This window comes from Peromyscus maniculatus, chromosome 3, assembly GCF_049852395.1.
Source record: "Peromyscus maniculatus bairdii isolate BWxNUB_F1_BW_parent chromosome 3, HU_Pman_BW_mat_3.1, whole genome shotgun sequence".
NCBI lineage: Eukaryota > Metazoa > Chordata > Mammalia > Rodentia > Cricetidae > Peromyscus > Peromyscus maniculatus.
This window is the reverse complement of record NC_134854.1, coordinates 66,952,663-66,978,097: the sequence shown is the minus strand read 5'-3', so window position 1 is coordinate 66,978,097 and position 25,435 is coordinate 66,952,663. Positions and strand designations below refer to the sequence as shown.

The 25,435-nt window shown below is 49.4% G+C and overlaps 1 protein-coding gene across 4 annotated transcripts in view; it reads left to right on the top strand.

The window, feature by feature from the left end:
* The first annotated feature begins 20,829 nt into the window (after positions 1–20,829).
* Prkag2 (protein kinase AMP-activated non-catalytic subunit gamma 2) overlaps positions 20,830–25,435 on the top strand; it is a 262,801-nt gene continuing 258,195 nt past the window's right edge. The window contains exon 1 of one of the 4 annotated variants that reach the window (XM_042273222.2): positions 20,830–21,604. In XM_042273222.2, coding sequence (XP_042129156.1) covers positions 21,491–21,604 — 114 coding nt within the window. In that variant the 5' untranslated portion in view covers positions 20,830–21,490. The remainder of the gene's footprint in view (positions 21,605–25,435) is intronic. The other 3 variants (XM_042273224.2, XM_042273223.2, XM_042273225.2) reach the window with 3 other exon arrangements.

Genomic DNA, 25,435 nt, shown 5'->3' with positions numbered 1-25,435 from the left:
CAGGAGTGGAGGCAAGGAGGGGTTAGGCAGTGAAAGAGGCTGGCAGAGCCGTGGGGAGGCCGCTGTGGAGGGCCGGGCGGTGGCTCAGTTTGCAAAGGGATTGTGGTACAGGCATGAGGACCCAGTTCACTCCGCAGAAGCTGTATTAAACAAAACACAGCAAAGGGACAACAAACTGGGCACAATGCATGTAATTCTAGTGCCGGGGGGGGGGGGGGGGGCGGGGGTGTCAAGACGGGCAGACACACCCCTGGGCCTCACAGCCGCTAGCCTAGCCTAATTTGTAAGCCCCTAGCCTGGTGAAAGACCCTGGTCAAAAATACAAGCTGATGGTTCCTGAGGAGTGACACTCTGGCCTCCACTTGCACACACACACACACACACAGAGTTATATGGAGACCCCAGTTTTATGAGTGGGGCAGGGAGCCTTTTAGTAGGTGTTGGCGGAGGATCAGTCTAACTGTTGTGGGTTGGTCGTGTGGGGGCACCGTGAGAATGGAAACTGGTCATTAGACAGCAGCTTATCCAGCTTGGACTGAACAGCCACAGCAGGAGGGGAGTGTAGACCTGGAGACCTCTGGACAGCAGGACCCCCGAGTCTGCAGATAGGTGGACGGGCGCATGAAGGAGGAAAACAGTCAGGACAACTTGGATTGGACTCGAGGGACAGAAAGAATGGCCGGGTCCAGGCAACAGGAGAGCCCCCAGGCAGAATGGTCTGCTGGAGCTCAGGATTGCAAGACGCCCAAGGGAGATGGCGAGAAGACGTTTAGGAGCTGCCGCTCAGGAGGCCGGGAAAGAGGCCCAGGTTGGAGCCATAACTGTGGGTGTCAGGGGTGGCAGGAGTCCATGTAAAGAACAGGACTGTGGGTGAGACCAGCTGTCAATGCCTCTGGGGCCCAGCCAATCAGGGCTGGAGGGCTGGCAGGCTGGTTTAGCCACAAAGCAGCCATGACATTTTGTTGCATGGGCAGGAAGTCCTACTGGAGCAGGCACTGGCGAGGAAAAGCAGGAAGGAAGTGAGAGGCGGGCAGGCTAGACAGGCTTCGCAGGGCTTTGCTGTGAAGGAGAGCGGAGAAGGGACCGGGGGCCAAGGGAGGGAAGGAGGAGGGAGGAGCAGCGTTGGAGCCGATGGGAACAGCCAGAAGACAAACCTGTCAGCACGTTAGGCTTCCTGCCCCGACTAGAAAGCCCTCAAGGGGCGTCCAGGGCACAGGGAGGGTAGAGTGCCATCACGTTGGAGGAGGGGACACAGATGTGTGCCGGAAGAGCAGCAACAGTGGCCTGTGTGGTAGAACAGGGGCACCTAGGATAAAGGAGAGGGTCCTGCAAGGCCACCTGGGTGCCTTGCTGAGCCAGAGGGCAAAGTCTTTCTTCGCACAGGGGTTGTGGGAGGGGTGGCCAGAAAAATATGTCATTTCTGATTATCTCAGTGGTTGGAGGAATAGGAAGGTCGTAAGTTAGGAGGGAGGGAGACAGGAGTTTGTAAAAGTCATCATGTGGCTAGGGACTGGGGAGTCTGCTGGGGTCACAAGGAACATAGGGGCCACTTGGCTTTGGAGTCAGTGTCCTCAAGCAGGACCCTGAGCTGGTGGTACAGTCCCTGCTGGGCCTTGGGTCTCTGCTTCTAGCCAGCAGAACAGCTTGAAATCTTGGCTGTGCCCCATTCTTGAGTGGTTGCAGTCACAGTGTTCAGTCTCTGGAGTCCAGGTCCCTTCATTTGTGACATGGTGACAATATCGATCAGTGGCAGACACGTTGAGATTAGACAGTGCCCAGCACAGCAGCTGTCAGTTTAGGAAGGTAGGAAACAGCCGGGTGACGGCTGGCTGGTGCCCATCGCTAACCTGGCAGGCTCTAGACTCACATGGGAGACAGGGATTTTCTAGATTCATTTAGCTGAGGTGGGAAGGCCCACCCTAACTATGGGCGGCACCGTCCTGTGGGCGGGACCATCCTGTGGGCGGCACCGTCCTGTGGGCGGGGCCATCCTGTGGGCTGGGTCTCAGACTGGATAAAGAGCAGGAAGCCACCTGAGCACCAGCATCCATCACCTTCTGCTTCTTGACTTCAGATGCCGTGTGAGGAGCTACCTCATGCTCCAGCCACCATGCCTTCCCCATGTTGTCCCTTAAGACTGTGAGCCCAAAGAAACCCTTCCTTCCTAAGCGGCTTCTCTCAGTGCTTTGTCACAGCATCAAGAAAGGTAATTAGCACATTGGCATCATTGTGATGACAACCTAGGGAAGGCTGTGCCCCAGCAAATCCCCATCTTCCCTCTGTGTGATACACCGCAATGGAGCTTCAAAAACTGTCAGCTAAAATAATCTCTTTCTGATGTAATTACCTCAGATTGTCACAGTAACCCAGCCTGGGTGGGACCTGAGCTGGTTTCCTTAGTCTAGCAGAGAATGTGGTACAGAGGGTAGAAACAGTCCTGTGAACCAGCTGCATCCTAGTCATTAGCCATGTCATGAGTCCTTGCCTTGTGGTAGCTGCTACTTGGGGTGTTTCCCATGACCCTCTCACCTTAAACACAGATCATGGCCCTAACCGCAGAGTTAGAAGTAAAGTGTGGTCCATGGAAGAAATATGTGAGATCATGTATCAGGCATAGATAATAACGAATCGCCAAAGCAAAAGTACAGTGAATTGAGCGATTCCTATTACAAGTGAATCTGTGACTCCCAGGCAGTGACCGCCTCACAACTGTGGCATGAGACTGGGCTAGATAGAGTGCCATATGTACAGCTCTCCAGATACGGAGGCAACACATTTGAGGGGTGTCACCCTTCATGCTTACAGAAGGCAAGCCTCTACAACCATGGGCTCCTGCACTTCCTCCTCCGATCTTAAATAAATGGACAGACACACATAGTGGATGTTCACTGGGCAAGGAGGAAGCTGGATGTGTAGCATCTGCATTGTGCTGGGCAAGGGATGTGACCAGAGCCATCTGGCCTGGACAGCAGGAGATGCCATGCTTTCCACAGAAGCTGGTAGCAGTCTGAGTGGTGGTTCTGAGTGCTTACCTGTGGCTCCATGACCTATAATGAGTGCTTCTTAATCTCTGGACTTAGTGTCTTCCTCATTGGAGGCAGGAGGATCATGAGTTCCAGGACAGCCTGCGCCACACGAGACCCTGTCTCAGAATATTTTTTTTCCTGTGGCAGGAGGATGGCCAAGTTCTAGATTGGCCTGGGCTATGCAAGGAGTCAGCCCAGGCTGTCACACGAGACCCTATATAAGACAAAGAGAAAACGGAGGGGAGAGAAGAGACGAAAAGGAGGGGAGAGTACTTTCTGGGTTCCTGTGATTCTGTCCCAGGACATTATTTTTGGTCCTCTGGCTTCTGCATCCCGAGTCAGAATGACCCCTCCAGAGGCTTCCAAAGGGACAGTACAGCAGGACTGTGCAGAGAAGAGCTGGCCTTAGACAGCCCCGTCACGCCAGCAGTTCCCCAGAAAGCCACTTTGCCAAATTATACGGTGTGTTGTGAGAACCTGGTAATTCCCAGGCCTAGCTTGGAGACGAGCCACTCTGCCCTAATTAAACTAAACCTTGAAGCTCATGGCACCAGTGTACTGCCGGAACACTGCCTGTGAATTGCCTTTGATTGACGGTTGCCATGGGTCCTTGTGGCTCCTTTCTCTTGGTAGCTGTCAGGCGGCAAAACTGTCCACTCCATTTGTTCTGTTACTGAGAGCTGCTAAAGGACTTGAGGCATCGGGGCTTGGGTGTGTTTAAATTTGGAGATCGGCCCAATTCCAGGCCTACCACCATCCTATTCCCAGGTACTCTCAGAGCTTTGACATTGGCCGGTCAGATGCTAAGGGCTTGTCCTTGAAGACCCGAGGACTTCTGAGTCTCCTGGAGTCAGGAGATGTCTGGAAGTTGGTCCTGGATGGCTGGGTGTTAGTAGACTTGCACACACAAAGCTGTGGTGCCTCTCCCTGCAGGCCTTAGACATCTCATGTTGGGGCCTGTTGTGTACCAGACTCTGAGGTCTGAGGCCCAGGCTGACTTGGCTCTTCACACAAGCAATCAAGTAAGTCCCGAAACAGTCTAACAGAAACAAACTTCCTGGCAGACAGTGGAAGCAGCCATTGCCTGGAGTCCTTTTATGGAGCAAGGTGAGATATGGCCATAAATCAAGCATGGCTGTGCAGAGTGAGTGCTGAGACCACAGATGATACCTCCACATTCACATGCAAGCAGACCCACACACATGTGCATCCCCACCCTACCCACACACACCTGCATGCACACCCACATCAAAGGACATGTGAAAGTTCTCGCACTGTGCCATGGGTGTGGCTGATTTGGTGGTGGGGTTTGCTGGTTCTGGCATCAAACCCAGACCCTTGAGCTTTACTAAGTATGTTCCCTACCACTGAGCTATGCTCCTAGCCCCATAGCAGGGTGCTGATGGGCCCGGTCTTGTGCAGGTCTTGTACAGGTACTCAAAGCTGTTGTGAGCAGAAGCGGGCAATAGCCAGGCTGGAGAGATGGCACAGTGGTTAAGAGCTCATATTTCTGTAAGGACCTAAGTTGGATTCCCAGCACCAAGATCAGGTGGTTCACAACTGCCTTGTAACTCTAGCTTCAGGGGATCTGACACCTCTGGTCTCTGCACCCACACTCACATGAACATACCCACACACAGATTCACACATACACATGATTAAAAATAAAAATATGTTTTAAAAATTATTAGTCATGCCATGCACAGAAAACAGCCACAATACTCCAGCCCACTAACAAGCTCTTATACCCATTCTGCCTTCTCTTCTGTGGTGCTCCATGAGCCTTGAGAGGGTAACATAGATGTCTTGTTTATGGTTGAGTATTAAATAGTCATCTATATAGATGTCTTGTTTATGGTTGAGTATTAAATAGTCATCTATTCTCAGCATTTTAACCAGTTTTAAGAGTCTCTGCAGTAACTATTGCCTGCTGCAAAAAGAAACTTCTTTGACTAAATCTAGCAGCAATACTTATCTGTGGGGATAAACATGATTCTTAAGAAGGTGATTTGTTGAGCACATAAAATCCATTTTGCAAAACAACAGCCGTAGCTAATCTTCTAGGACCTGTGATTTCCCCAGCAAGGGCTTTTGACCAGGTTTACAGTACTAGATGCGAATTGCTTTCTCTGACATGGGCCACAGTTTCAATCAGAAAGCAGTTAGTTACCCTTATAACAGGCTTGCCATATTGCATCAGTGGGGACATCTTGCTTTGCAGGTTAGTAATATAGTACTGTATGCCTTTTTAAGGGGCACAGTTTAGCTGTCAACAGTATGTATATGGGCCAAAGATCAGACTTTCTGCTCCTGGGAAGACAGTGCTGAGAAGAGCTGGATATGAGGTCAGAGAAGAGCTGGGGTCAACAAGCTCTGGGGGATCATACAGAAGGGTGGCATTGTCACAGCCTAGAGGTGGTCAGTGGGTTCCCTCTGAGAGAAACTGCTGTGGCACTGCTAGAGCCAACTGCGAGAGGAATTGTGACATAAGGTCATGCCTGGGCCTGGACAGAAGACACAGCAGCAGCAGCAGATGTAGAAGCAGAGACAACACTTGACCTTGGGATTCGCTGAGATCCAGATCCTGGGAGACTCATAAATCATCATTTGAATGGCTCCAGCATCAGTCTATCAGAAGATGGGAAGGGTATATAAAAGATGAGCCTGAGGATACAGGAAGCCATCTGAGAAGATGTTTCTGAGCCAGACCACCCCCAAGTCTCCACTGTCCTTATCCAGTTAGCCTACAGTTCAAGCTTGATGGACAGGTGGTCTCACTGAGAGGATCATTGCAAATGTGTAGTGGCATTTCTTCCACGTTCACAGACATGGTCTCACAAGGGGAACTCGAACGGAACACAGGAAAGATCCCATTTAACCACAAGCTACAGCTGCCACCAGGACCCTTTGAGCCCAGTGTATAGAGACCGGCTGTGAAGAGCTGCTCTTAGTGAGGGCTGCCACTGCACAGTGGCCCTGGAGGAGTCTGTGTAGAAGCTCGTCCCTCGAAGGCATCGACCTGTCCCAGGAGGATGTCATCACTATGGCTTAGGGTTCTCAGGACCAAGGTCTTGGCACAACAGTAAACTAACCGCCACATTGAGCATACGTGCTATGGGGAACAGAAGGGCCTCAGCACCAGGGCCAGCAGTGGGATTGATGTCACTCCCATCCTCCCTCCTCTTCTTTCTTCTGAAGTGACAAGCTGAGGGAACCTTGGGCACATGGTCATGTGTGGTGCAGGGGCTGGGGGCCTGAACATGCTGCTAAGATCCCCTCCAAGGAATCCACGGCACAGGCATCCTCAGCACACAGCCCAGAGCCTCGCCTTAGCAATCTCCACCCTTTCTCTAACTCCAAGCAATGTCAGCCTGCAGAGGGGTTCTAACCCCCCTCTCTTCTGAGTGCCTTGTGGCCGCAGGCTATGGTTCTGGGGTTTGTGCAACACTGGAAGTCATTTCCTGTCTGTCCCTCTTGCTACCCTCCTTCAGGTGCCAGGGCAGATCTCTAACCATCCAGCCCCCTCTCTCCTTTTCCTTGTGGGCATCTCCCCCATCACCTCTCTTATGTCTAATCTCTTGGCATCCACCTCTCCAGGGATCCCATCTGGCATATACATTGGGTAGGAAGCAGGGAACTGTCAGTTTATTTGTGCAAGAGAGGAGAGAGATGGAATGGGAGGTAAGCAAGTATTCTGCCTGAAACAGGCTGGAGTTTTCACTGGCGAGGGTCAGCGCAGAACTCAAAGGCTGAAGGTGTGGAAGGAGACTGTGACTGCAGGATTTCATGCTGGCCTCTAGGAGAAATTTCAGGTGAGCCGTTTATGAGCCTTGGTGACTTTGCTAACTTCCTTCACAATGTCTCCAGCGGGCACATATGGACTTTGGCATTTTTGCCTCTTGCATGTCAAAGCCCTTAATTGTCTAAGATGGAGTTCCAATAAATTTTGAGCAATGGGAGGATCATTGCAGTGAGTGTAGACTGGGGTGGGGCTGAAATTCAGTTAGTAAAGTTCTTGCCATGCAATCATCAGGGACCAAGGTCAGTCCCCAGAACCCATATACAAAAGCTGGATGTGGTGTCTTGATCCTGTAATCCCAGGCCTGGTGGCAACGGGGGTGGGGGGGGAGGGGGCCCTCCAGGGCTTGCTCGCCAGCAAGCCTCACCCAGTCTGTGTGCTAGCTCCAGGCCAAGTGAGAGAGACCCTGTTTGAAAAAAACAAGGTAGACGGCACCTGAGAATGACACTTGACCTTACACACACACACACACACACACACACACACACACACACACACACACACACACACAGGGTGGGAGGATAAATATAGCCCTTACCACTTAAATATAATTGTTATTTATATTCTGTCATCCACACACTCCCTCAGTGAAAGTGAAATGAAGAAGTGAACCCAAGCCAGGGTACTTTGCCATCTCCGTAGTTTTAAAATCAACCATTTTATGAATCTGGAAAGAGACAGTAGGGTAAGAAAAATGAGGAAGAGGATTTAAAAAATGGAAAGTGAGTCTTCTTAATGTTCAGCCCATCCTCCCACTGCCATGGTTATCTGGTTACAGTACCAAGGGAGTTTAGCCACCAATAACTTGAACCCAAGTTATGCCTGTCACAATAATGACCAACATACTCTCGATGGTTCTGAGGCTTGGCTTCTGTGATTACTTTTTTCTTGTTCGGGTAATGTGAAAAGCAATGATGGGCGTTGCAGAGTCCAGTCATTAATGAGTGTGAGCCAGGCTTTCTTCAGCTCAAGGAAGCTCTTCTTTCCTGAAGGGGATCTGAGAACTTGGGTTTCACAGTTCCTCACCTAATCCCCTCCACAACAAGGCCACCTGCCTGTGAAGCCGTCCTGCTGTGCACTCAGGCAGTCTGCTGCCTTTGCCCCTGCCACACAGGCCCTTCCTTCTCCAGGGTGTCCTCCATGGCCACAAGACTTCTGGGGATAATCTAGGAGCCACCAGGCATGGAGCTTGTATCTTTCCAGGCAGCAGAAAGAGGGGTGAGGTGGGATTCTGACAGAGATTGACTTTCAAGCATTGGCTCACTATGGGGGCTGGCAAGTCTGAAATCTACAGGACAGGACAGCTGGGAGTTTAGGAAAGGATTAGAGTTAAAAGTTTGACTTTGAGGATATCTGGAGGCAGAATCCCTTCTGTTTTTGGAGAGTCCTAGTTTTTTCTCTTAAGTCTTTCAGCTAGAGTAGTGGCCCACTATGTTATGGACAGTGATCTGCTTTACAGTCCCTGTGTTGAAATAGAACCTCATCTTCAAAATATATTTGCAACAACATATGCATTGACATCTGACTAGTCTGTGGGCATCAGAGGTTGGTCAGGTTGATATACAATAGCCACCATCCCAAAGAATCCATGCACTCATCAAGGTACATGGCAGGATGTGGACACCCACGGAGGTTTCCCAGTAAGAAATTCTCAAGGTCCAAGAATCTGAGCTTGCTTTACCCAGCAGGACTGCATAAGGAGATGATTTGACCACGGGTGTGGTTATCAGTTATTTGGAAGGGTCTATACTTGGCTGTGTGGTGTGCTTTGATCTAGCAAGGGGGAGGTCTTTTGCCCCGCCCCTTGGCATTGTTATAAAAAGCCCTTTTGAAGAGGCCGAAAGGTCCATAGGGTTTTGATTTAGGTCCTCCCGAAGCTGTCCTGTGTTTCTGTCCGTCTCCTCTTTGCTCTCTTTCTATCTAATATTTTCTTATTCCTCTCTCCTCTTCATGGGAACCTTTTAAAAAGTGGGAGGGAAGAAGGGAGGGAGGGAAGGGAGGGAGAGGGAGAGGGAGAGGGAGAGGGAGAGGGAGAGGGAGAGAGAGACACTACAAAAATTAAACGGGTCATTTGTGAACACTCTAAAACAGAAAGTACCATGTGTTGTCCCTCACTTTGTGACAAGAATAACTTCATTAGTGTTTTCCTATTTGTATGTCTGACGTGGGCACTCATTCCAAGTTCCTCTGAGAGTGCTATTGATTTGCCATCAGGAAGATGAGCCTTTGCCATTCTCCAGTTTGAGACAGGTTTCTGTCAATTAGTTGCCCAGTATGCTCAGTAAGGAGTTATTTCCTGGATGCTGGAAGGAGCAGTGATCCCTCGCACCAACCACACACACTTTCAGCATCTATCTCAGCTCCTCAAGGATGTAGAGAGAAAGGAAAAGCGAATCTTTTGTAGAGTCAATGACTGCCTGATGGAGAAGATCTTGGATGTCCAACGGTCTGCTTCCCTTCAGACCCCAAGGCTCAGAGAACACAGGATGGACCAGCTGGCAGGTGAATACCAGTCACTCAGGACTAGGAACTGGGCCACTCCTGGCAGGCATGACTCACTTTTTACATTTTTTATTTTTTAAATGTTTAAGAGTAGTTTGTTTGAGGTTAAGTAACAAACATGAGGATAGACAGGCTGTTAATCTCAGCAGCTGCCTGATGAAGGAGACAGAAAAGCGGAAGAGAGAAAGCCATGTCTTTGGCAATGGAGGTCTGCAAATAGCTGCCTGCCAGAAGAGGTGGGGAAACTTTAGAGAAAGAGTGAAAAAGCCCACACTGCCAAGGAAAGAAAACATGCTTAGCATTATTGGCCAGGGCATGAAGGAAAAAGATAGTACGGAAAGGAAAAAGAATGCTTTTGGGTAACTCAGAAAAGCTGGCAGACCGCATTGTTACAAAACGAAAGCTATTTGAGCGGCTTCACTGGGGAGGGGCTCCCAGGAAGGGAAGTACATAATCGCATTAAGGAGATAATTATTCCACCCATCTCCTTAGCAGGGTTTTAGTGAATCATCTCTCTTGAGGGATGATCTGGCCAGGTGATTGGCAGGCCCAGCTGGTGGATTAACTCCTTTTTTTTTTTTTAAATTGAAAATAATTTTTTCATACAATACATTCTGATCATGACTACTTCCCCAATCCATCCATCCCCACACCTTCATTCTCTCTCTCTTAAGAAAATAAACAGGTAAAAAACCAAAACCAAAAAAAAAAAAACAGAATTAAAAAAAAGCACAAGAAACACATGTACATGTAGACACACATACACAAAACCAACAAAAATCCAAGATTGAGAACTATAATATACAATCAAAAGATCAGAAGATTTAAAAAAAAATGCTTAGACAAAGTAGTATGAGACAAAAAAAAAATCTTCAAAATACCACTGATGACTTAAATTCTTAATAAATGAGGCATTCTCTTCCCCCACTGCTTCATAGCTCCAAAATAAATACCAGAGGGATCAAGATTTGAATGTAAAATGGTGCATATTGGAAGGGAGGGAGGGAGGGAGGGAAAGGAGGAAGGGACAAATCAGGGCTGGAGAGATGGCTCAGCAGTTAGGAGCTCTTACCGATTTTCCAGAGGACCTGGGTTGATTCCCAACACCCACATCAGTCCACATCAGTCAGTTTATAATCATCTATAACCCCAGTTTCAGGGGCCCTGATGCCCTCTCCTGGCTTCTGTGGGCATACGTATACATGAGACATATTCTCTCTCTCTCTCTCTCTCTCTCTCTCTCTCTCTCTCTCTCTCTCTCTCTCTCTCTCCCCTCAATCTAAATAAATTAACAAAATGAAATCAAGCTGGGGCTTGGTGGCACATACCTTTAATTCCAGCACTTGAGAGGTAGTGGCAGGTTCAAGGCCAGTCTGATCTACATAGGACAGCCAGGACCATACAGTGAGAATTTGTTCAAAAACAAAAAAAAAAGATAAAAAAAAAATAAAATAAAGGAAACCATAAAAACTTCAAAAGTAATTAGAGGGAAAGTTTTAGAAATAATTTTGAGGTAGGAAGAATGCTTGTAAATCTGGCAGAAAACCTCCATACCCATAAAAGTAAATCTGTAAAATGAATCCTATAAAAAGGATAATTCTGCACAGAAAATAGTGTGCCTGAAAAGGCAAACAGTAACTTAGGCAGTCCCTGACACTGAGGGGCGCTACATCCTCAAATTAAAAACATTTTTGGAGGGAGTGGGACCGTGCATGACATGCATGTAAGATCAAAGGACGACCTTGGGTTCTCGGCTTCCACCATGTGGATCCCGGGGCTTGGCTGTGATAAGGACCTCTACCTGCTGATGTAGCTCAGCAGCCCAAGACTCTTTAACAGAAAGAGCTTCTACAGGTAAGCAAGAGAAAGACCAGCCACCCAGGAGGAGATTAAACAGATCACAGACCACTCACAGGAAGCTACTGGCAAAGGAAATACAAGTCTAAGACAAAAGATATTTGGCCTCATTCACACCAAAGAAAATGCACACAGGAAGCATGAGATGTGATTTTCACACCGCAGGGGGTATCAAACTGGAAGAGGCCTGTGCTGGTGAAGGTGCTGCACTCGGGTGACCGTGCAAGCCGACAGTCTCCCAAACTGGGGACAACGCTGGTGTCCACAGAAAGCTGTACCCTGCCAGAGCTGAGCCGCTGTCCTGCGTGTCATTTTTGTGACTCCACATTGTGTGACGTGGAGTGTGCCCCTGCTTTCCAGCATGGGAGGCGCCTCCACCTTCATCAGGAGGCATCACTTTTACAGACACCCTGGAGGAAATGGACGGAGGGTACATGCGATGCTTTCTCCTCGACGGGCCGCCTGTGAGTGAGTGCCTCGTGCTCCACTCCTCCACGTTTTTCTTGCCGCCTCTCTCTGCAGCACATTCCTTGTGGCAACAGATGGCGTGGCCTCTTCCTCTGGAGGAAGAGAGGCACCCAGGAAAGAGCCTGGTTCCCCAACTGCCTGTGGTGGACAGAATGGCTTCCATATGGGACCTGCCATGCTTGCTCCAGCTCAGTCTGCTCATGTTCTTTCCCATACCATCGTTACCCTCCCCTCTCTTGGAATCATGGCTTCAGCATCATGCTGCCAGAGTCCTCTACCTTGAAAACAAAAACCCTTTCTTACCCCTTTTCTCTACCCACTACCCCACCGTCCTGCTGTCTTACCGAACAAAGCTTCTAGAAGTGGGCATCTACCACAGTGCCCTCTCTTTCCCATGACCTGTAAGTTCTCTGCAGCCAGGCTCCTGCTCACGCACTGTTCTGCTCTCCAGGATGGCCTTACACAATGTTATTTCATCCTACTCAGAAAGCAGCCAGCGTCCTCCCAGTCCCACATGTCCAGTTGCTTGACTTTATTTCCTCCATACTCCCTTTCACCAAACTTCCAACTCCTGCATCCTAGAAATGAAGCCCATTTGTCCTCCCCTTTCCCACACCGTTGTCTGCTCACCAGTCTACAGTCTCACAGTGGCCAAGTCCAAAAATCAGTTATAGAGCTGAGTGACAGGAAACAGATCTAGGAACAGAGGCAGATGACCACAAGGAAGTCCATCGGGTGGGTGGACTCCATCTGCCTCTCCACACTGTGGACACACACACATCAAGTCTCCTAGGAGTGGTCATGACACAGTTCACTGGAAACAGTAAGTGACCATTTAAAAGTTCCAAGGATGAGGGGCCCAGGAGTCTCTGGGAAGCAACTCCTCCCTTAACTTGGAGCTTCTTAAACTTTTTCACGATTCCTTTTTGCCAAGAAATTTTACTTATATAGGTATATAAGAAAGGTATACAAATCTAACACTCACTGATAATAAACCACAAAGAAATTTATTTTGAAACAGTTCTTTGGTATTTGTCACTTACCAAAAGTGAAAGTGAATCTTCACACTAGTGGAATGAGTGTGCTTGTTTATTTTTACATGAAGTTAAATCCTGGCTGAGTATCGGGCCCTGCAGTCTGTAGGGCCTCTTTACTCTTTCCAGAGCTGATTGACAGTTGATTTTATAATCAATGCTGAGAACATTGCTTCATGTACATAAATATTTAGTGTAAAATACCAGGAGTATGTTTAGAGCCATTTCAGAAATTGCTGGAAATTCTGTCCTCATCTTAAGCCAAAACTCATTTAGTGGATTTTTGTAAACCTCAAGCCTGCAGCTTAAACATCAGTTGTAAAGATCAAACACTCTAACGCAGTACAGTCCAAACATACACGAATGTGATGCATACTGGAGAACAGCAGCAGGAAAATACTCAGTCCTTGTTTTCTGCAATTAAACCAGTTTCTAGAAGTACAGAGAACTTTGTATGCAAAGTAAAGACACTGCCATGTATAGATTCCATAGTCTTGAATCTGAGCTGAGGTGTTCCAGACAGCTTCGGTGGCTCTGCATTGTGTGATGACTCCCACAGTGTGCATGCTGGGAAATCAGAACCAGGGCTACAGTGGGTAGTGCTGTGTGACACAGGCGAGTGCCACCAGAAACAACTCCAGTTCATTTTGCATTTGATTTTTGACTTCAGTTTTGTTCACTGCAATTTCAGAAACCTTTTACTATTGCCAGATTTTTTTTATGACCCCCTGTATCATATTCAGTTACGTGATTTGCCAACTACACAAGTCACCATGAAGCTTACTGGGCTCAGGACTGCCCACAGTGAGGTCAGCATCCCCTTGCACATGCTGTGTGTTGGCAGTGATCTTTATAGCCAGCCCTTCCCTGCAGCATCTTGACCCATCCATCTAAATTCTGGGAAGCCCCTGAGTCATGGGTGAACAAGCCCCACAGTGGGAAGAAAGTGTCTTTGCGTACAAACGGGCCAGACCAGAGCTCTGCCATTGTGCTTTATTATTCTTTTTAACCTAGAAGGTAAAAGGCTATGACAAGTGGGTCTAGAAAACAGCAAGGCCTTTGGTAGAAAGGTCCATAGCCTTGTGGATGTGGCTGATACTTAAAAGAGCCTCATCCAAGCCCACACTGGAAAGCCCTGTTGCGGAAAGTTCCTCTCCTCCGCAGTCTCTCCCAAGACCTCATGAGATTCTCCAGAGTTCTATTTAGGAACATTTCATAAAATACCTCTTGCCCCACATGGCATAAGCAGAGTTGTCAAAGCCCATCATGTCCTTGAGATGCCCTGTACACCAAGTCCTTGGGCTGAGTGTCCCCATGGGATCTGTCTGTCTGGCAACTGGATATTGATTGATTATGGTATAAAGTACTACAGGACAGGGACAGGCATGGACTCTGGCAAGGTTGAGTATAGGTTGGACTCAGAGTTTGGTCCAGTTCTTCTGGGAGGGACCCCTTCCTCCGAGGGCCTGGGTGGTGCTTGTACTTTCCTGTGAGGCTTGGAGGTCAGGGGTCCTAAGCCTGTGTGCACTGTCACTCCATTCACCTCACGCCATCCCCACCAAGGGCATGGACAGCATGTGACTTCATTTCTTTTCCTGATGCCTGCCTCATTGAAAAGCCCTCGATGGTATTCTAGAGCCCATGTCTGGGTGCCAGCTACCAGTCACCCGGTGCAGTAAGCCAGTGCCACTGACATCTTATGTAAGACGGGTCAGATTTGTATGGCAGTATAGAAACTTCAGGGGTAGGTTAATTACCAAGGTAACTTTATTTGCCAAGGAAATTATTATGATTAATATGTATTGTTTCACCATGTACCACTAGGCAGGTGAATGAGAGGTCAGGAATCAGTCATGAAGCATATTCAGGGAACAGTGAGAATCACAACTTCTCAGGGTTCATATCTTTATTTATTGCATGCTCAAAACTCACAACTAAATGGAGAATGAACACACACACACACTTTACTACCGGAGTCCAAGCCTTTCTGCCCAATGGGAGGTGAGGCTGGATCACTAGAACAGGGCCCAGCAAGATGGCTCCGTGGGTAAAGACAGTCGTCACACAGGCCAGCAACCTGAGTCTAGTCTCGAGAATGCATATAAAGGGGGAAGGAGGGAACTGATTCTGTAGTTATCCTCTGACCTCCACACTAGGGCTGTGGCATGCACCCCACCCTAAATAAGAAAAGATTTTTTTAAAACCAATCATCTCACATCCTGAGCAGCAACACTAAAGGCAGCTGCTGGCAGACCTGGGTCCTTGTTCCCAGCTAACACTGTTAACGTGACAAATGCCCTTCACTGGGGTATAATCGCTGGGGTTATCTCTGCTTCCATCTAGCAGACAGACACATTTTTGGCCACACAAGCCCTGTGTGCTGATTCTGTCACTGGAGAACTGCTGAGTGTGGACTTAGACACTGAGCTGTCAGCATCCTGGCTGTTCTTTGAAGAGAAGACATGACATTGCCATGGAGTTCACCTTTATGGTTTAACCCAAGTGTCCTGGATTTTCACTGCTGGAAATCGCCTGTGGCTAACTAGCTTTATGGACGAAGGGAAGCCTGGTGTGCAGAGTGGAGGTAGCTGGTACAGGTTTCCTGTAAAATGAAAGCAGGTCCTGAGGGGCCTCGAGAGGGGCCATTCCAAGGCAGTTTCCATTCCTGCTGGGCCCTCCCTTCATGCTCCTGGAAGATCAATATCAATAACTCCCTTTGATCCCGAGAACAGACGCCATCATGAGATTGCACCGTCGGTTCCCAAGCTTAAAGGAAAGTATGGGGACGTGGTTCTGTCTTGGTCGTTAGGATTGGATGATGACCCCTCAGTAGGCATGCAGTGAGTTGCTGCAGCATTTGCAGAAGCCCCACAGTTAGTTCATTCTCCAAGGGCTGCCTTTTGTACAGACTCAAATCACTGTGTTCCAAACACACAGGTGACTGCTCTCACCAACTGTGTCACAGGCCAGGAGACCAGGGCAGCCGAGATGTTGTGCAGCTTGCTCAAGGTCACCCTAGAGACATTTCCTAGAGTTTTGTAAGTCTGGTGTAAAGGTTTTAAAATAGAAGAGGCCGCCTTTTTTTTTTTTTTCTTTTTCTGTTGTCCCAAAAGACACAGCAGTGACAATCAACAGACAGAGTTAAATGAACACAAAACACGAGCCAACAGCCAGGCTTCAGCCACCCCAGTTTGCAAAGTATGTATGATAGCTCTCTTGGAGGACTTCGATAGACGTTAGATCAGTAACACGAAGCACCTACCATAGTGCTGGGCATGTCAGAGGTTATCATAAAGCCGATTCCAGGGTCAGGACGATAGCGTAGATGGAAGCATGGGAACCTTAGTTTGATCCCCCAAAATCCAGGTATGCTGGCACAGGCTTATAGTCCTGGTACTGGCAAGGCAGAGACCAGAGGATACCTGGGGCTTGCTGACCAAACAATCTAGCTTAATTGGTGAGCTCCCAGCCAATGAGAGACTGTCTCAAAAGGACGTGGATGGTGTTCCTGAGCATGGAAGTTGTCCTAGAAGCGACAGACACACACACACACACACACACACACACACACACACGCAGCTCATTGCTGCCCTCTTTCCAACATGGTATCCAGTGGTGTAAGTATGGGACTTATATCAAACACATTCATCTATAGATCCCCAAGAGGCCTAATCTATACTCTCCCAGTGCACAAGGTAGGTGGACTTCTAATAATGAGGGCTTCTAAGTTCTCAGTGATCCACAAAGGTGACCCATGATGTTCAAAGTCACCTTCATTTAAAGAGGATATTAATAGGCAATATGAAAAAAATGCAGAATGGGGAAAAGCTAGATTAATTGAAATTAAACTATTAATGTTCTTTTCATAAGCTCTGGATGGAGAAGGAATGCAAGTCTCTCTCCTCTCCTCACCTGGCCTCTCCTCTCTTCCCCTCCCTGCCTAGCTCTCCTCATTGTTTCCTAGGCTGGTCTTGAACTAGTGAGCTTAACCCAGTTTCCCCAGAAGGAAACTTTCCCCTGAAGGCCAGGCATGTGCCACCATACCAACTTTATGTTAATTCTTGTACTCTTGGCATTTTGCTTCTCAACTAGGATGGAGACCTTGGCCCGGAATACAGCTTTCACCCTGGCTGAGGAAGAGGAGCACTACCATGATGGGTTAGCATGTTGAAAGGGTTAGCATGCTGGAGCCCTGGCAGGTAACAGCATGCAGAAATGGGGAGTCCAGATGTGGGAGATGCTTCTTTGGTGGGACAGCAGCGACACAGTGTGTGGTATAAAAGAGGGTTTGTAACACCCGTTGGAAGTGCTCGGACATAAGCCATGAACGGATGAGCAAAGGGTTCTTCTGTTGCTGTCGTCTGGTTTCAATTCATAGTGGCAATGCTACTTTTGTAAAATTCTCTATCAAATTATTAGAGCAATAACATTAACACAAATCATACAAAATACAATCGAGACAGTATATAAGCCCTGGTTCCAAAAGCCTTACATATCTGAAGACCCACATGGTCCACTTACAGATGGAGAAACCAACTTGTCCCTGCCCACAGCTCACCAGTGGACACGAAGAGCAACGTGGTGCTTCTCCACGAGCCACAGGGCAACTCTCGAGCTCTCTTACCCGTTTACCAGTCAGAGGGCAGAGCAGAGGCAGTCTGCTCCTTGTCACTGTGCTAGAAAAGAAACCTATGACGTTCAAAATGTTCAGTTAGAAGACAAATACTATTTAATGCAATATTGTCCTAAAAACCAGAAAGTTACACAAAGACAGGATGGGTAGTAGTGCTGAGTAAGCTTGGAGTCTGAGATGAAAGGTAAACCAGGTACCCACCCTGTCTCTAAGATTTTGAGATTGGGGGGCTGGGGAGGCAGCTTAGTTGGTAGAATGCTTACCCAGAATTCACAGAGCTCTGCACAATCTTGGTGTAGTGGCACAATCCCATAATGCCTGAACTCAGGAGGTGGAGGCAGGGGGAGTCTGAAGTTCAAGGTCATCCTGGATTAAAAGCAGCCCTGCTTTTGTTTGTTTTGAATATTTTGAAACACAGATTTTTATTGCAATAATTTTGAAAAAATTGTCCTATGTAGGGCATTCAGGAACGTAGGTAGGTCACTGTATGAACATGCTCCTGCAGGCTATAAGCAGTAAGGGCATAAGGCTGGGCTTGGTGGATCATGCCTATAACCCAGTTCTGGGAAGGCTGAGAAACAGGGATGGTTAGAACTGTGGGGGGGGGGCGCAGATGTGGAGGGAAGTGGGGGGGGTGTTAGAAAATGTCTCTAAACAAAACTTTCCCTGTTCTGTCCGTTTTTGGAATCCTCTGACTGGAGAAAATGTCATCAATATGTTTTCAGAAGGAAACACACAGATTTCAGAAACATTAGCATATGCCCTCCACAAACCCATAAAATATAAGAAACACCATACATTATTTTTTTTCCTTTGTGCAGACATATTCTCAACAGTGTAGCCCAAGTTGGTCTCCAACTTACACACACACACACACACACACACACAGCCCCATCCCAGCCTCAGACTCCTGAATGCTGGGATTAGAGGTGTATATCACCATGCTTGACTAATAAAATATATTTTAAAAGATTTATTTTATGTATATTTGTGTATGCCTGAGCAAACATGTGTGTACCCTGTTTGTGCTGGATCTCTTAGAGGTCAGAAGAGAGCATTGGGTCCTCTGGAATCTGAGTTACAGGCGATTGTAAGCCATGATGTGGGTGTTGAGAACGGAACCAGCTCCTCTGCAAGAGCAGTCAGTGCTTTTAATCACTGAACTATCTCTCTAGCCCATAAAATATTTTTTAAAGACTTAAGTTTTTTAAAAGGTGTGTGTATGTGTGTACAGGTGGGAATGCGCCATGGACCTCATGTGGAGGGCAGAGGACAACTTTAAGGAATCAGTTGTCTCCTTCCACCCCGGTTTTTGTTTTGTGTTTGAAGCAGGGTCTCTCTTGTTGCTGCTGCTGCACTGTGTACTGGCTCACAGGAGTGCTGGGATTACAGATGCACATCACTGCACACAGCTTTTCACATGGGTTTTGAGAACTGAACTCAGGTTGTCAGGCTTGCTTGAAAGTACTTTTATGTACTGAGCCATCTCAGGTCCCAATATTTAGATTAAGGATTCCAAGGCTCCAAAGTCTGCACTCCAAAAAAATAAAGAGAATCGTTATTGATGAAAGATTATACATATTTACACAACTCGTTGACAAAAGTATACATTATAACAATTGCTAAATGCTGCTCATAAAAACAGGAAGCCCATCTTGGTGGTTGTAGGCTTCAGTAACCCTGGCACTGTGGGGCATGAACAGAGGTGGATTCCAGGGGTGCCCTGGCCAGCCTACCTAAAATCTGGACACAGTTCTGTGAGAGATCCTGTTTTTAGAAATAAGGTCGAGAGAGGTTTGAAGAGGACATCCTCATACCAACCTCTGGCATTCACACACACACACACACACACACACACACACACACACACAGAGGCAGGTGACATGATAAGGACATGATAAGGAGCAATGTAGCACACACACACACACACACACACACACACACACACACCCCAGTTTTTCCTTCTGTCAGCTTCATCTCTTTTGATGATTACTTTCAAAGCCATTTCTTACTCATCATTTGGTGCCATTTATGCATCCTGGCAAATCATGACAAAGATGAACATTTCAATCCATAGAGAGATAACATTTACTTGACAGTCCTGGAGTGATTTTTTTAGTGGCACATTTACACTGCACCTCCCCAAGCCCAAAATCCCTCACTTCTGTTTCTAAGGAGCAATTAGAACATTCAGTAGAATGATCTTTGGGAGTCTCTAGGAAGTGCTTTAGCAAGGAGCCTGGCAAGAAACCTGTACCCCAGGTGGGGACAAAAGACAAGTGCTTGAGTGTTGATCCTAGACAGGTTCTTTCAGAGTGCCCTCCAGACACTGCTTAGGGACACTCGTTGGGGGGCCCTGGGAAGGGAGTGTGCTTCATTCTTGGCTTGAAAGCATGGAGGGATGTGCACAAACCAGGGACACCCTCCTCCAAACTGTAGGGTTTCACCTAATTAGCAGGAAGTAGCCTGGAAAAGTGGAAACCCAAGAGATAGTTGAACCTAGGTTGTCTCTCATGGGACAGACAGGTCCTTTCCTAAATCCTGGTCTCTAAATTGCGCTAACCAGGTCACCTCCTCCGAGAGAGCAGGGAGAGGAGCAAAGTTCACCTCCTCAACCACCCCATGGTGTCTTGTCAAAGCGACCCCTATCACGTTCATTCTCTGTGTAGCATCTGTGCATTACTGATTGCTGATGTCAGCTTCAGAGAGCTGGAGTGATCTTTGGGGTCACCCGGTCTTCAAACTCTGAGCAGGAGCGGAAGCGCATCCTTCACTCACCCCAGAAGCTATGGTCGCACTGCCTGTGAGGAACACCCGAGCCCTGAGCAGCCCGCAGTGCCGGATCTGCAGCCAGTGGCTCTGAAGGCTCCGAAGCACGTGGCGTGTTCGCCCTGGTTTTCAGGCTCCGACGCACCTATTTCCTCCCGTGGTCTCAGGACCTCAGCGTTTACAGGGACTCGCGCGCTTTTGCCGGGGGTCAGCTGCGCAACCCTTGATGAATGCGAAGAGAACCCAGTCGTGGAGAAAAGCCCGTGAACTCACCCGGCCACAGGCCTCTCTGGATCGGGATGCGGGTCCCCACGCCTCAGGGCGGCGGCGTTGCGCGAAGCAAGTGCGAATCACCCGAGCCACTTAACGCCCGGGGTTTCAATTGCAGCGTGGTCGGGGTGTGGGTGTGTGTTTCCGGGGATCGGACCTAAACTGAGACACTGCAAAACCAGATGGATCAGAAATCAGCTCCAGGCAAGTCCGGAGCCGACTTGTCTGAGACAGACAAGTGCACGCCGACCCGGGGGCGGCGTGGGCGGCGTGGGCAGCGTGGAGTGGGACAGTGGCGCCGCACACCACTCACTTCCTGTTCAACACGCACCGCCTCCACCGCCCAGCGCTCCGGGAGCCTGAGTCCGTGCCAGGTCCGGCCCCTATAGTCCCCCGAGTCTTGGGGGACGCGGCTCAGAGGCCGCCCGGGGTGGGCGCCCTGCCCAATTCTCCCCTAGGGGCTGGGGCGCGCCCTTCGGCCCGCAGAACCCTGCCAGCCGCCGCCACAGTTTATTCCAGCGGCCACGCGCCAGCCCAATTGCGAGGAGCCATCGCCTTTGCACCTCCTCTTCCCCCTCTGCCCTCCCTCTCGCCTAGAGAGGAGGCCCTCCGGGTCCCAGGCTCCCTAGTGCTTCATTGTGCGGCCCAGGGTTATGCATTTCTATACTAAGCTTCTCTCTGTGTCCACCGATTCCACCGAGACACAGGCACGAGAAGGCTGTTTTCCAAATTGCTGTTGTTAATTGCACCTGCCTGGCCAATTACCTCTGGGAATCTGTGGGAGGAGCCGAGAGGTGGAAAATGTTGCTTCGCTTTGCAGGAGGAAAACTTTGTCACCCAGCACGAGACTTCTGCCACGCGTAATCAAAAGCAGCGCGGTTCTCACTCTGCACTCGATGATTTGGTAAGAGGAAGAGGTCGCTCCGACCCGGCATCCCGCGGACCGCCAGCCCCTCGGGTGCCGCCCCGCGTGTTACCTGCGCCACCCGCCCTCCCCGCGGAAGTCCCCACGAGGTGTTTTCAGGGTGGAAGGACAGTCTTAAAGAGCGCGCGGCTCCCGTGTAACGGCAGCAGACAGCGAGGGGACCGAACCCCGGGGACGAGGCACCGGAATTAACTTCTGGCTAAAGTTATGGGAAGCGCAGCCATGGACACCAAGAAGAAGAAAGAGGTTTCCAGCCCTGGCGGGAGCGGCGGCAAAAAGAACCCCAGCCTGAAGAGACGGTCACTGCGTGTGCACATTCCGGTGAGTCCCGTTCCCGGAGCTTCAGAGTCCCGCAGCGCCGAGGCGGTTAACACGGGACACCCCCCGCGCGCCATCCTGTCCCTCCTGTCCCTTGGGGAGGGGGAGGGGCAGGGCCCAAGCTGGGCCGCAGAGCCAGTGGTTGGATCTTGATCCGCACTCGCGTGGAGCTACGGAACTGTCCGGGGCAGGGGCAGGGGCAGGGACAGGCGTGTCTGCTGGAAGCGGGAACGCGGAGCGCGCTCCCGGGTGCGCATACCCTGGTGGCGGACTGGGCGTAGCCCCGGATCCGGCCGGTGCGGGTGCTGGGGAGGGGGGTGGTGAGTCGTGTTGTTTTGCTGAAAAAGGACGGTGTGGACTGCGCTCTGGGGTGGGGGGGTGGGGGGGTGGAGCTGTGCTCGGCTGCCAGGGACCGAGGAAAAGAGTAGTGGGTGGGGACATCGAGGGGGCCATGGTGTGGATGCACCCCCAAATGGCTCTCCCTCCGCACCATTTTCTCCAGGGTTCATGTGAATCTCGGCTCCGGCCCCTTTGGAGTGGTTCCCTCGGTTTGGCTCCAGGAATATTTTGGTCCTCTGTGGAATTTGGAGGTTAGAGGTGCCCTCATCTGTACAGGGCTGTAGCTAACTTCAGCCCAGATCACCGCCCTGTCACCTTGGTTGGACTTTGGCGACATTGATCTAAACAGCCAGAAGGAGCAGCATGCAGAATAGCTTATTCACAGTGGTGAGCATCAGTTGTCTGGCTTGCCCTAGAGGGTAGCCCAAGGGCGCTTGTTTTCACCTTCCCGGATGGGCGATCAGGTCCCAGGAGGTATGCCCCAGCCCTTAGCTTTACCGGCTAAGAGAACCCGGACCTGGCTACATCCTAGCGATGACCAACCAAGCAAAAGATTTACAAATGCACATACCAGGCAGTGCGGGACCGCACGATGAGCCCCACCTCCCGCCAGTGCCACCTCATGGCATCATTGCTGACCCATCACAGCATAGGCAGAGCTAGCTTGCCTGGACTGCCCACTCACTTTCACCCTGACGAGTAAGTAGTAGGCTTTTCCTAATGTATTTACCCCCAAACCCTTCCTTGTAGATGCCCCTCTTCCCTTTTAATTCCAGTCCAGGGGTGCAATTCTGAGTGGAGACTTGGGGCTAATGAGTGCTTTGGGGGAGCCGTTTGAAGTTGGGCATCTGGGCAAGTCATGAGTCCTGCAGTGACCTGAACATACAGGAATACGGGTTTTAGTTGAGAAAACACTCCTACTTACATTGCCCATGTAAGACATTTGAAAACAGTTTTAAATAGGAAGTTAGAAATTGCTGCTAAGATCTGTTTAACAGTGACTCACAGAGCTGGCCCTTTAACCGCTCAGCTTGTCTTGTTTGTCTCAGAAAATGGTGCCGATTTACCCACCTTGTAGGGAGGTTGAAATAAAATAATAAATGGGAAAGCTCTTTACAATGTAAAGTGATGTATACTCACGGTTATTACATGCATGCCAGAGTGCAGGAAAGATCCCAGCACTTAGGAGGCTGAGGCACGAGGATTGTTGTAGATTTAAGCCTAGCCTGGGCTACATAGCAAATGGTCTCAATAGAATAAATAATAAGAGTGGGCAGGGCAAGGAGAGAGGATGAGGTGAGGGAAGTAAATAGTGCCCACTGAGCAAGCCGCATTGAACTGAGGCCAAATGGAGAGGCTGGTCCCCCACTCGTGTGTGTCTGTCATGCAAGAGGGCCGATATGTGTGGCAGGATAAGGCAAAATCCAGCACCAGCCAAGAGACTGTTAGGCCACTCTGTGAATGCTGAAAATCAGTGTCTAAGTTGGGACATTCTAGCATGTTCTTGGCAAAACCCAGCCCTATTGAAAGCAGTATTCATTCCATTGTCACGCAGCTAGTCACCAAATGTGACCTATGCCTGGGGGTTTCCTTAGGATTAGGTCCAGATCCAAGGGAGAGAGTTCTGTCTCCTCAGAGTGCTTGCATTTGCTGGTGGGACCAGAGACTCCTCTCCTCTACCCACTAATGGTGACCTATTGATCGCTGTGCCAGGAGAGGCTGGGGACTAGGTACTTCAGACATGTACTTCAACAGCTAAACCCAGGACACAAGATGATGGGTCAGCTCCACAGCAGCTGCTTGTGGAGATGAGGGGAGAGAGTGACAGCCACATCAGATGAGGAGGAGATGGTGTGTCTCGAGCCAGTGAAATGCAGTGTGTCATGGAGAAAAGGGAATGGTCTGAGACCAGTTCAAGCAGGACCTTGAAGGAAGGTCACCAGAGAGTAAGCAGAAGAGGCCCAATTAAAAATGGATTTCAAACAACATGCAATTTTTTTTCTTTAACCCTAAGTATGTCCAATGTCATGTTTGGAACATACTTGTACTAAAACTGATCTATTTCTCTGCAGATCCCTGTTTAATTGGGTATCCTGTATCCCCTCAGACAACCCTGGCTTGAAGGCCAGGCTCTGTCAGGCATAGCGGTGCATACCTTTCATCCCAACCCTCTAGAATCAGAGGCAGAGCGATCTCTATATGTTTAAGGCCAACCTGGTTCTCTTTGCGAATTCCAGGCCAGCCATGACTCAGGAATTTCTCACAAAGGCAGAACTGCAGCAAAGACCCTGCCCCTTATGCTCAAGCCTACCTCAAGTCCTTCATAGCCTTGTGGGCAGCTTTGGCCATGTGTCTTCCTCCCCGTCTGAAAGATTCCTCCCAGCGTTGGCAGCTGGTTTCGCTGAGTGTGGGAGCACCTCAAGTGCTGGGATAGTGTCTGTGTTAGTTACTTTGGTGCTGAAACAGTAGCTGAGAGCCTGTATCTGATCCACAAGCATGAGGCAGGGATTGGGAAGCACTAACTGGGAATGGCATAGGCTTTTGAAACCTCAAAGCCCATCCCAAGTGACACACCTCCTCCACAAAGCCATGCCCCTCAATCCTTCCCAAGCCATTCCACCAACTCTGGACCAAGCATTCAAATATATGATCCTCTGGGGGCCATTCTCTTCTGAACCACCACAGTGCCCAAAGGACAGACTTCCACCAAGTAGGGTGTCACTGGGTAGATGATTCTGATGTGGCTGCACAGAGAACTGGTTCAGGAGAACCCAGTAGGATGCTGTTGTTTTCCCCAAGGGCATCCACTTGTTAGCTTATCTTCATGGCCTGTCTGGCTTCCTGAAACTTCTTCCTTACTCCTTTGCTGATTCTGTTTAACTTAAAACTATTCACCAAGACCTAAGTTCTTGTCTGGGAGCTTTTTTTCAGGGGTGCAAACTGAGAAGCCATTAAAATGCAAGGAACAAAAATTCATGGGAAGTAGCCAGACAGGCCAGCAAGATGAAGTGCTTTGGCAGACTGCCAGGGGTCAGAGTCTGAGAGCCGTGCAGTGAGGGAAGGTGGTTGGGGGATGCTCCCAGGAAGATGGGAAGGAAGATGTGAGCCAAGCAGGACCTTGTGTGACACCAAAGCTCCTGGAGAGTTGGGTTCTTCACCTCCTAGGCATTGGTGACAGAATGCACGTGTCCCTAGCTCTCTTGGGAGAGGAGCTCCTGAAGTCCTTCATTGTCGCTGGAGACCGACAAAATAGAGAGCCAAGAGCATCTGGCCAGTCAGAAGTTTGTGGTGGCACAACTGGGCTTGAGTGAGCTCAAGACACTGTCACCTGCTGTGTGGCTAGAGTCTCACCCTGCTTGAGGCCACTGGGCACTCTGTGCTGGTGATGGGCCTGTGACCACACACTCTGCACAGCATGGCAATAGGAATAGTGTTCTGAGCCTGGGGTTGGAGGATCAAGTGACAATATGCTCTCTATCCCTCTCACCACTGAAA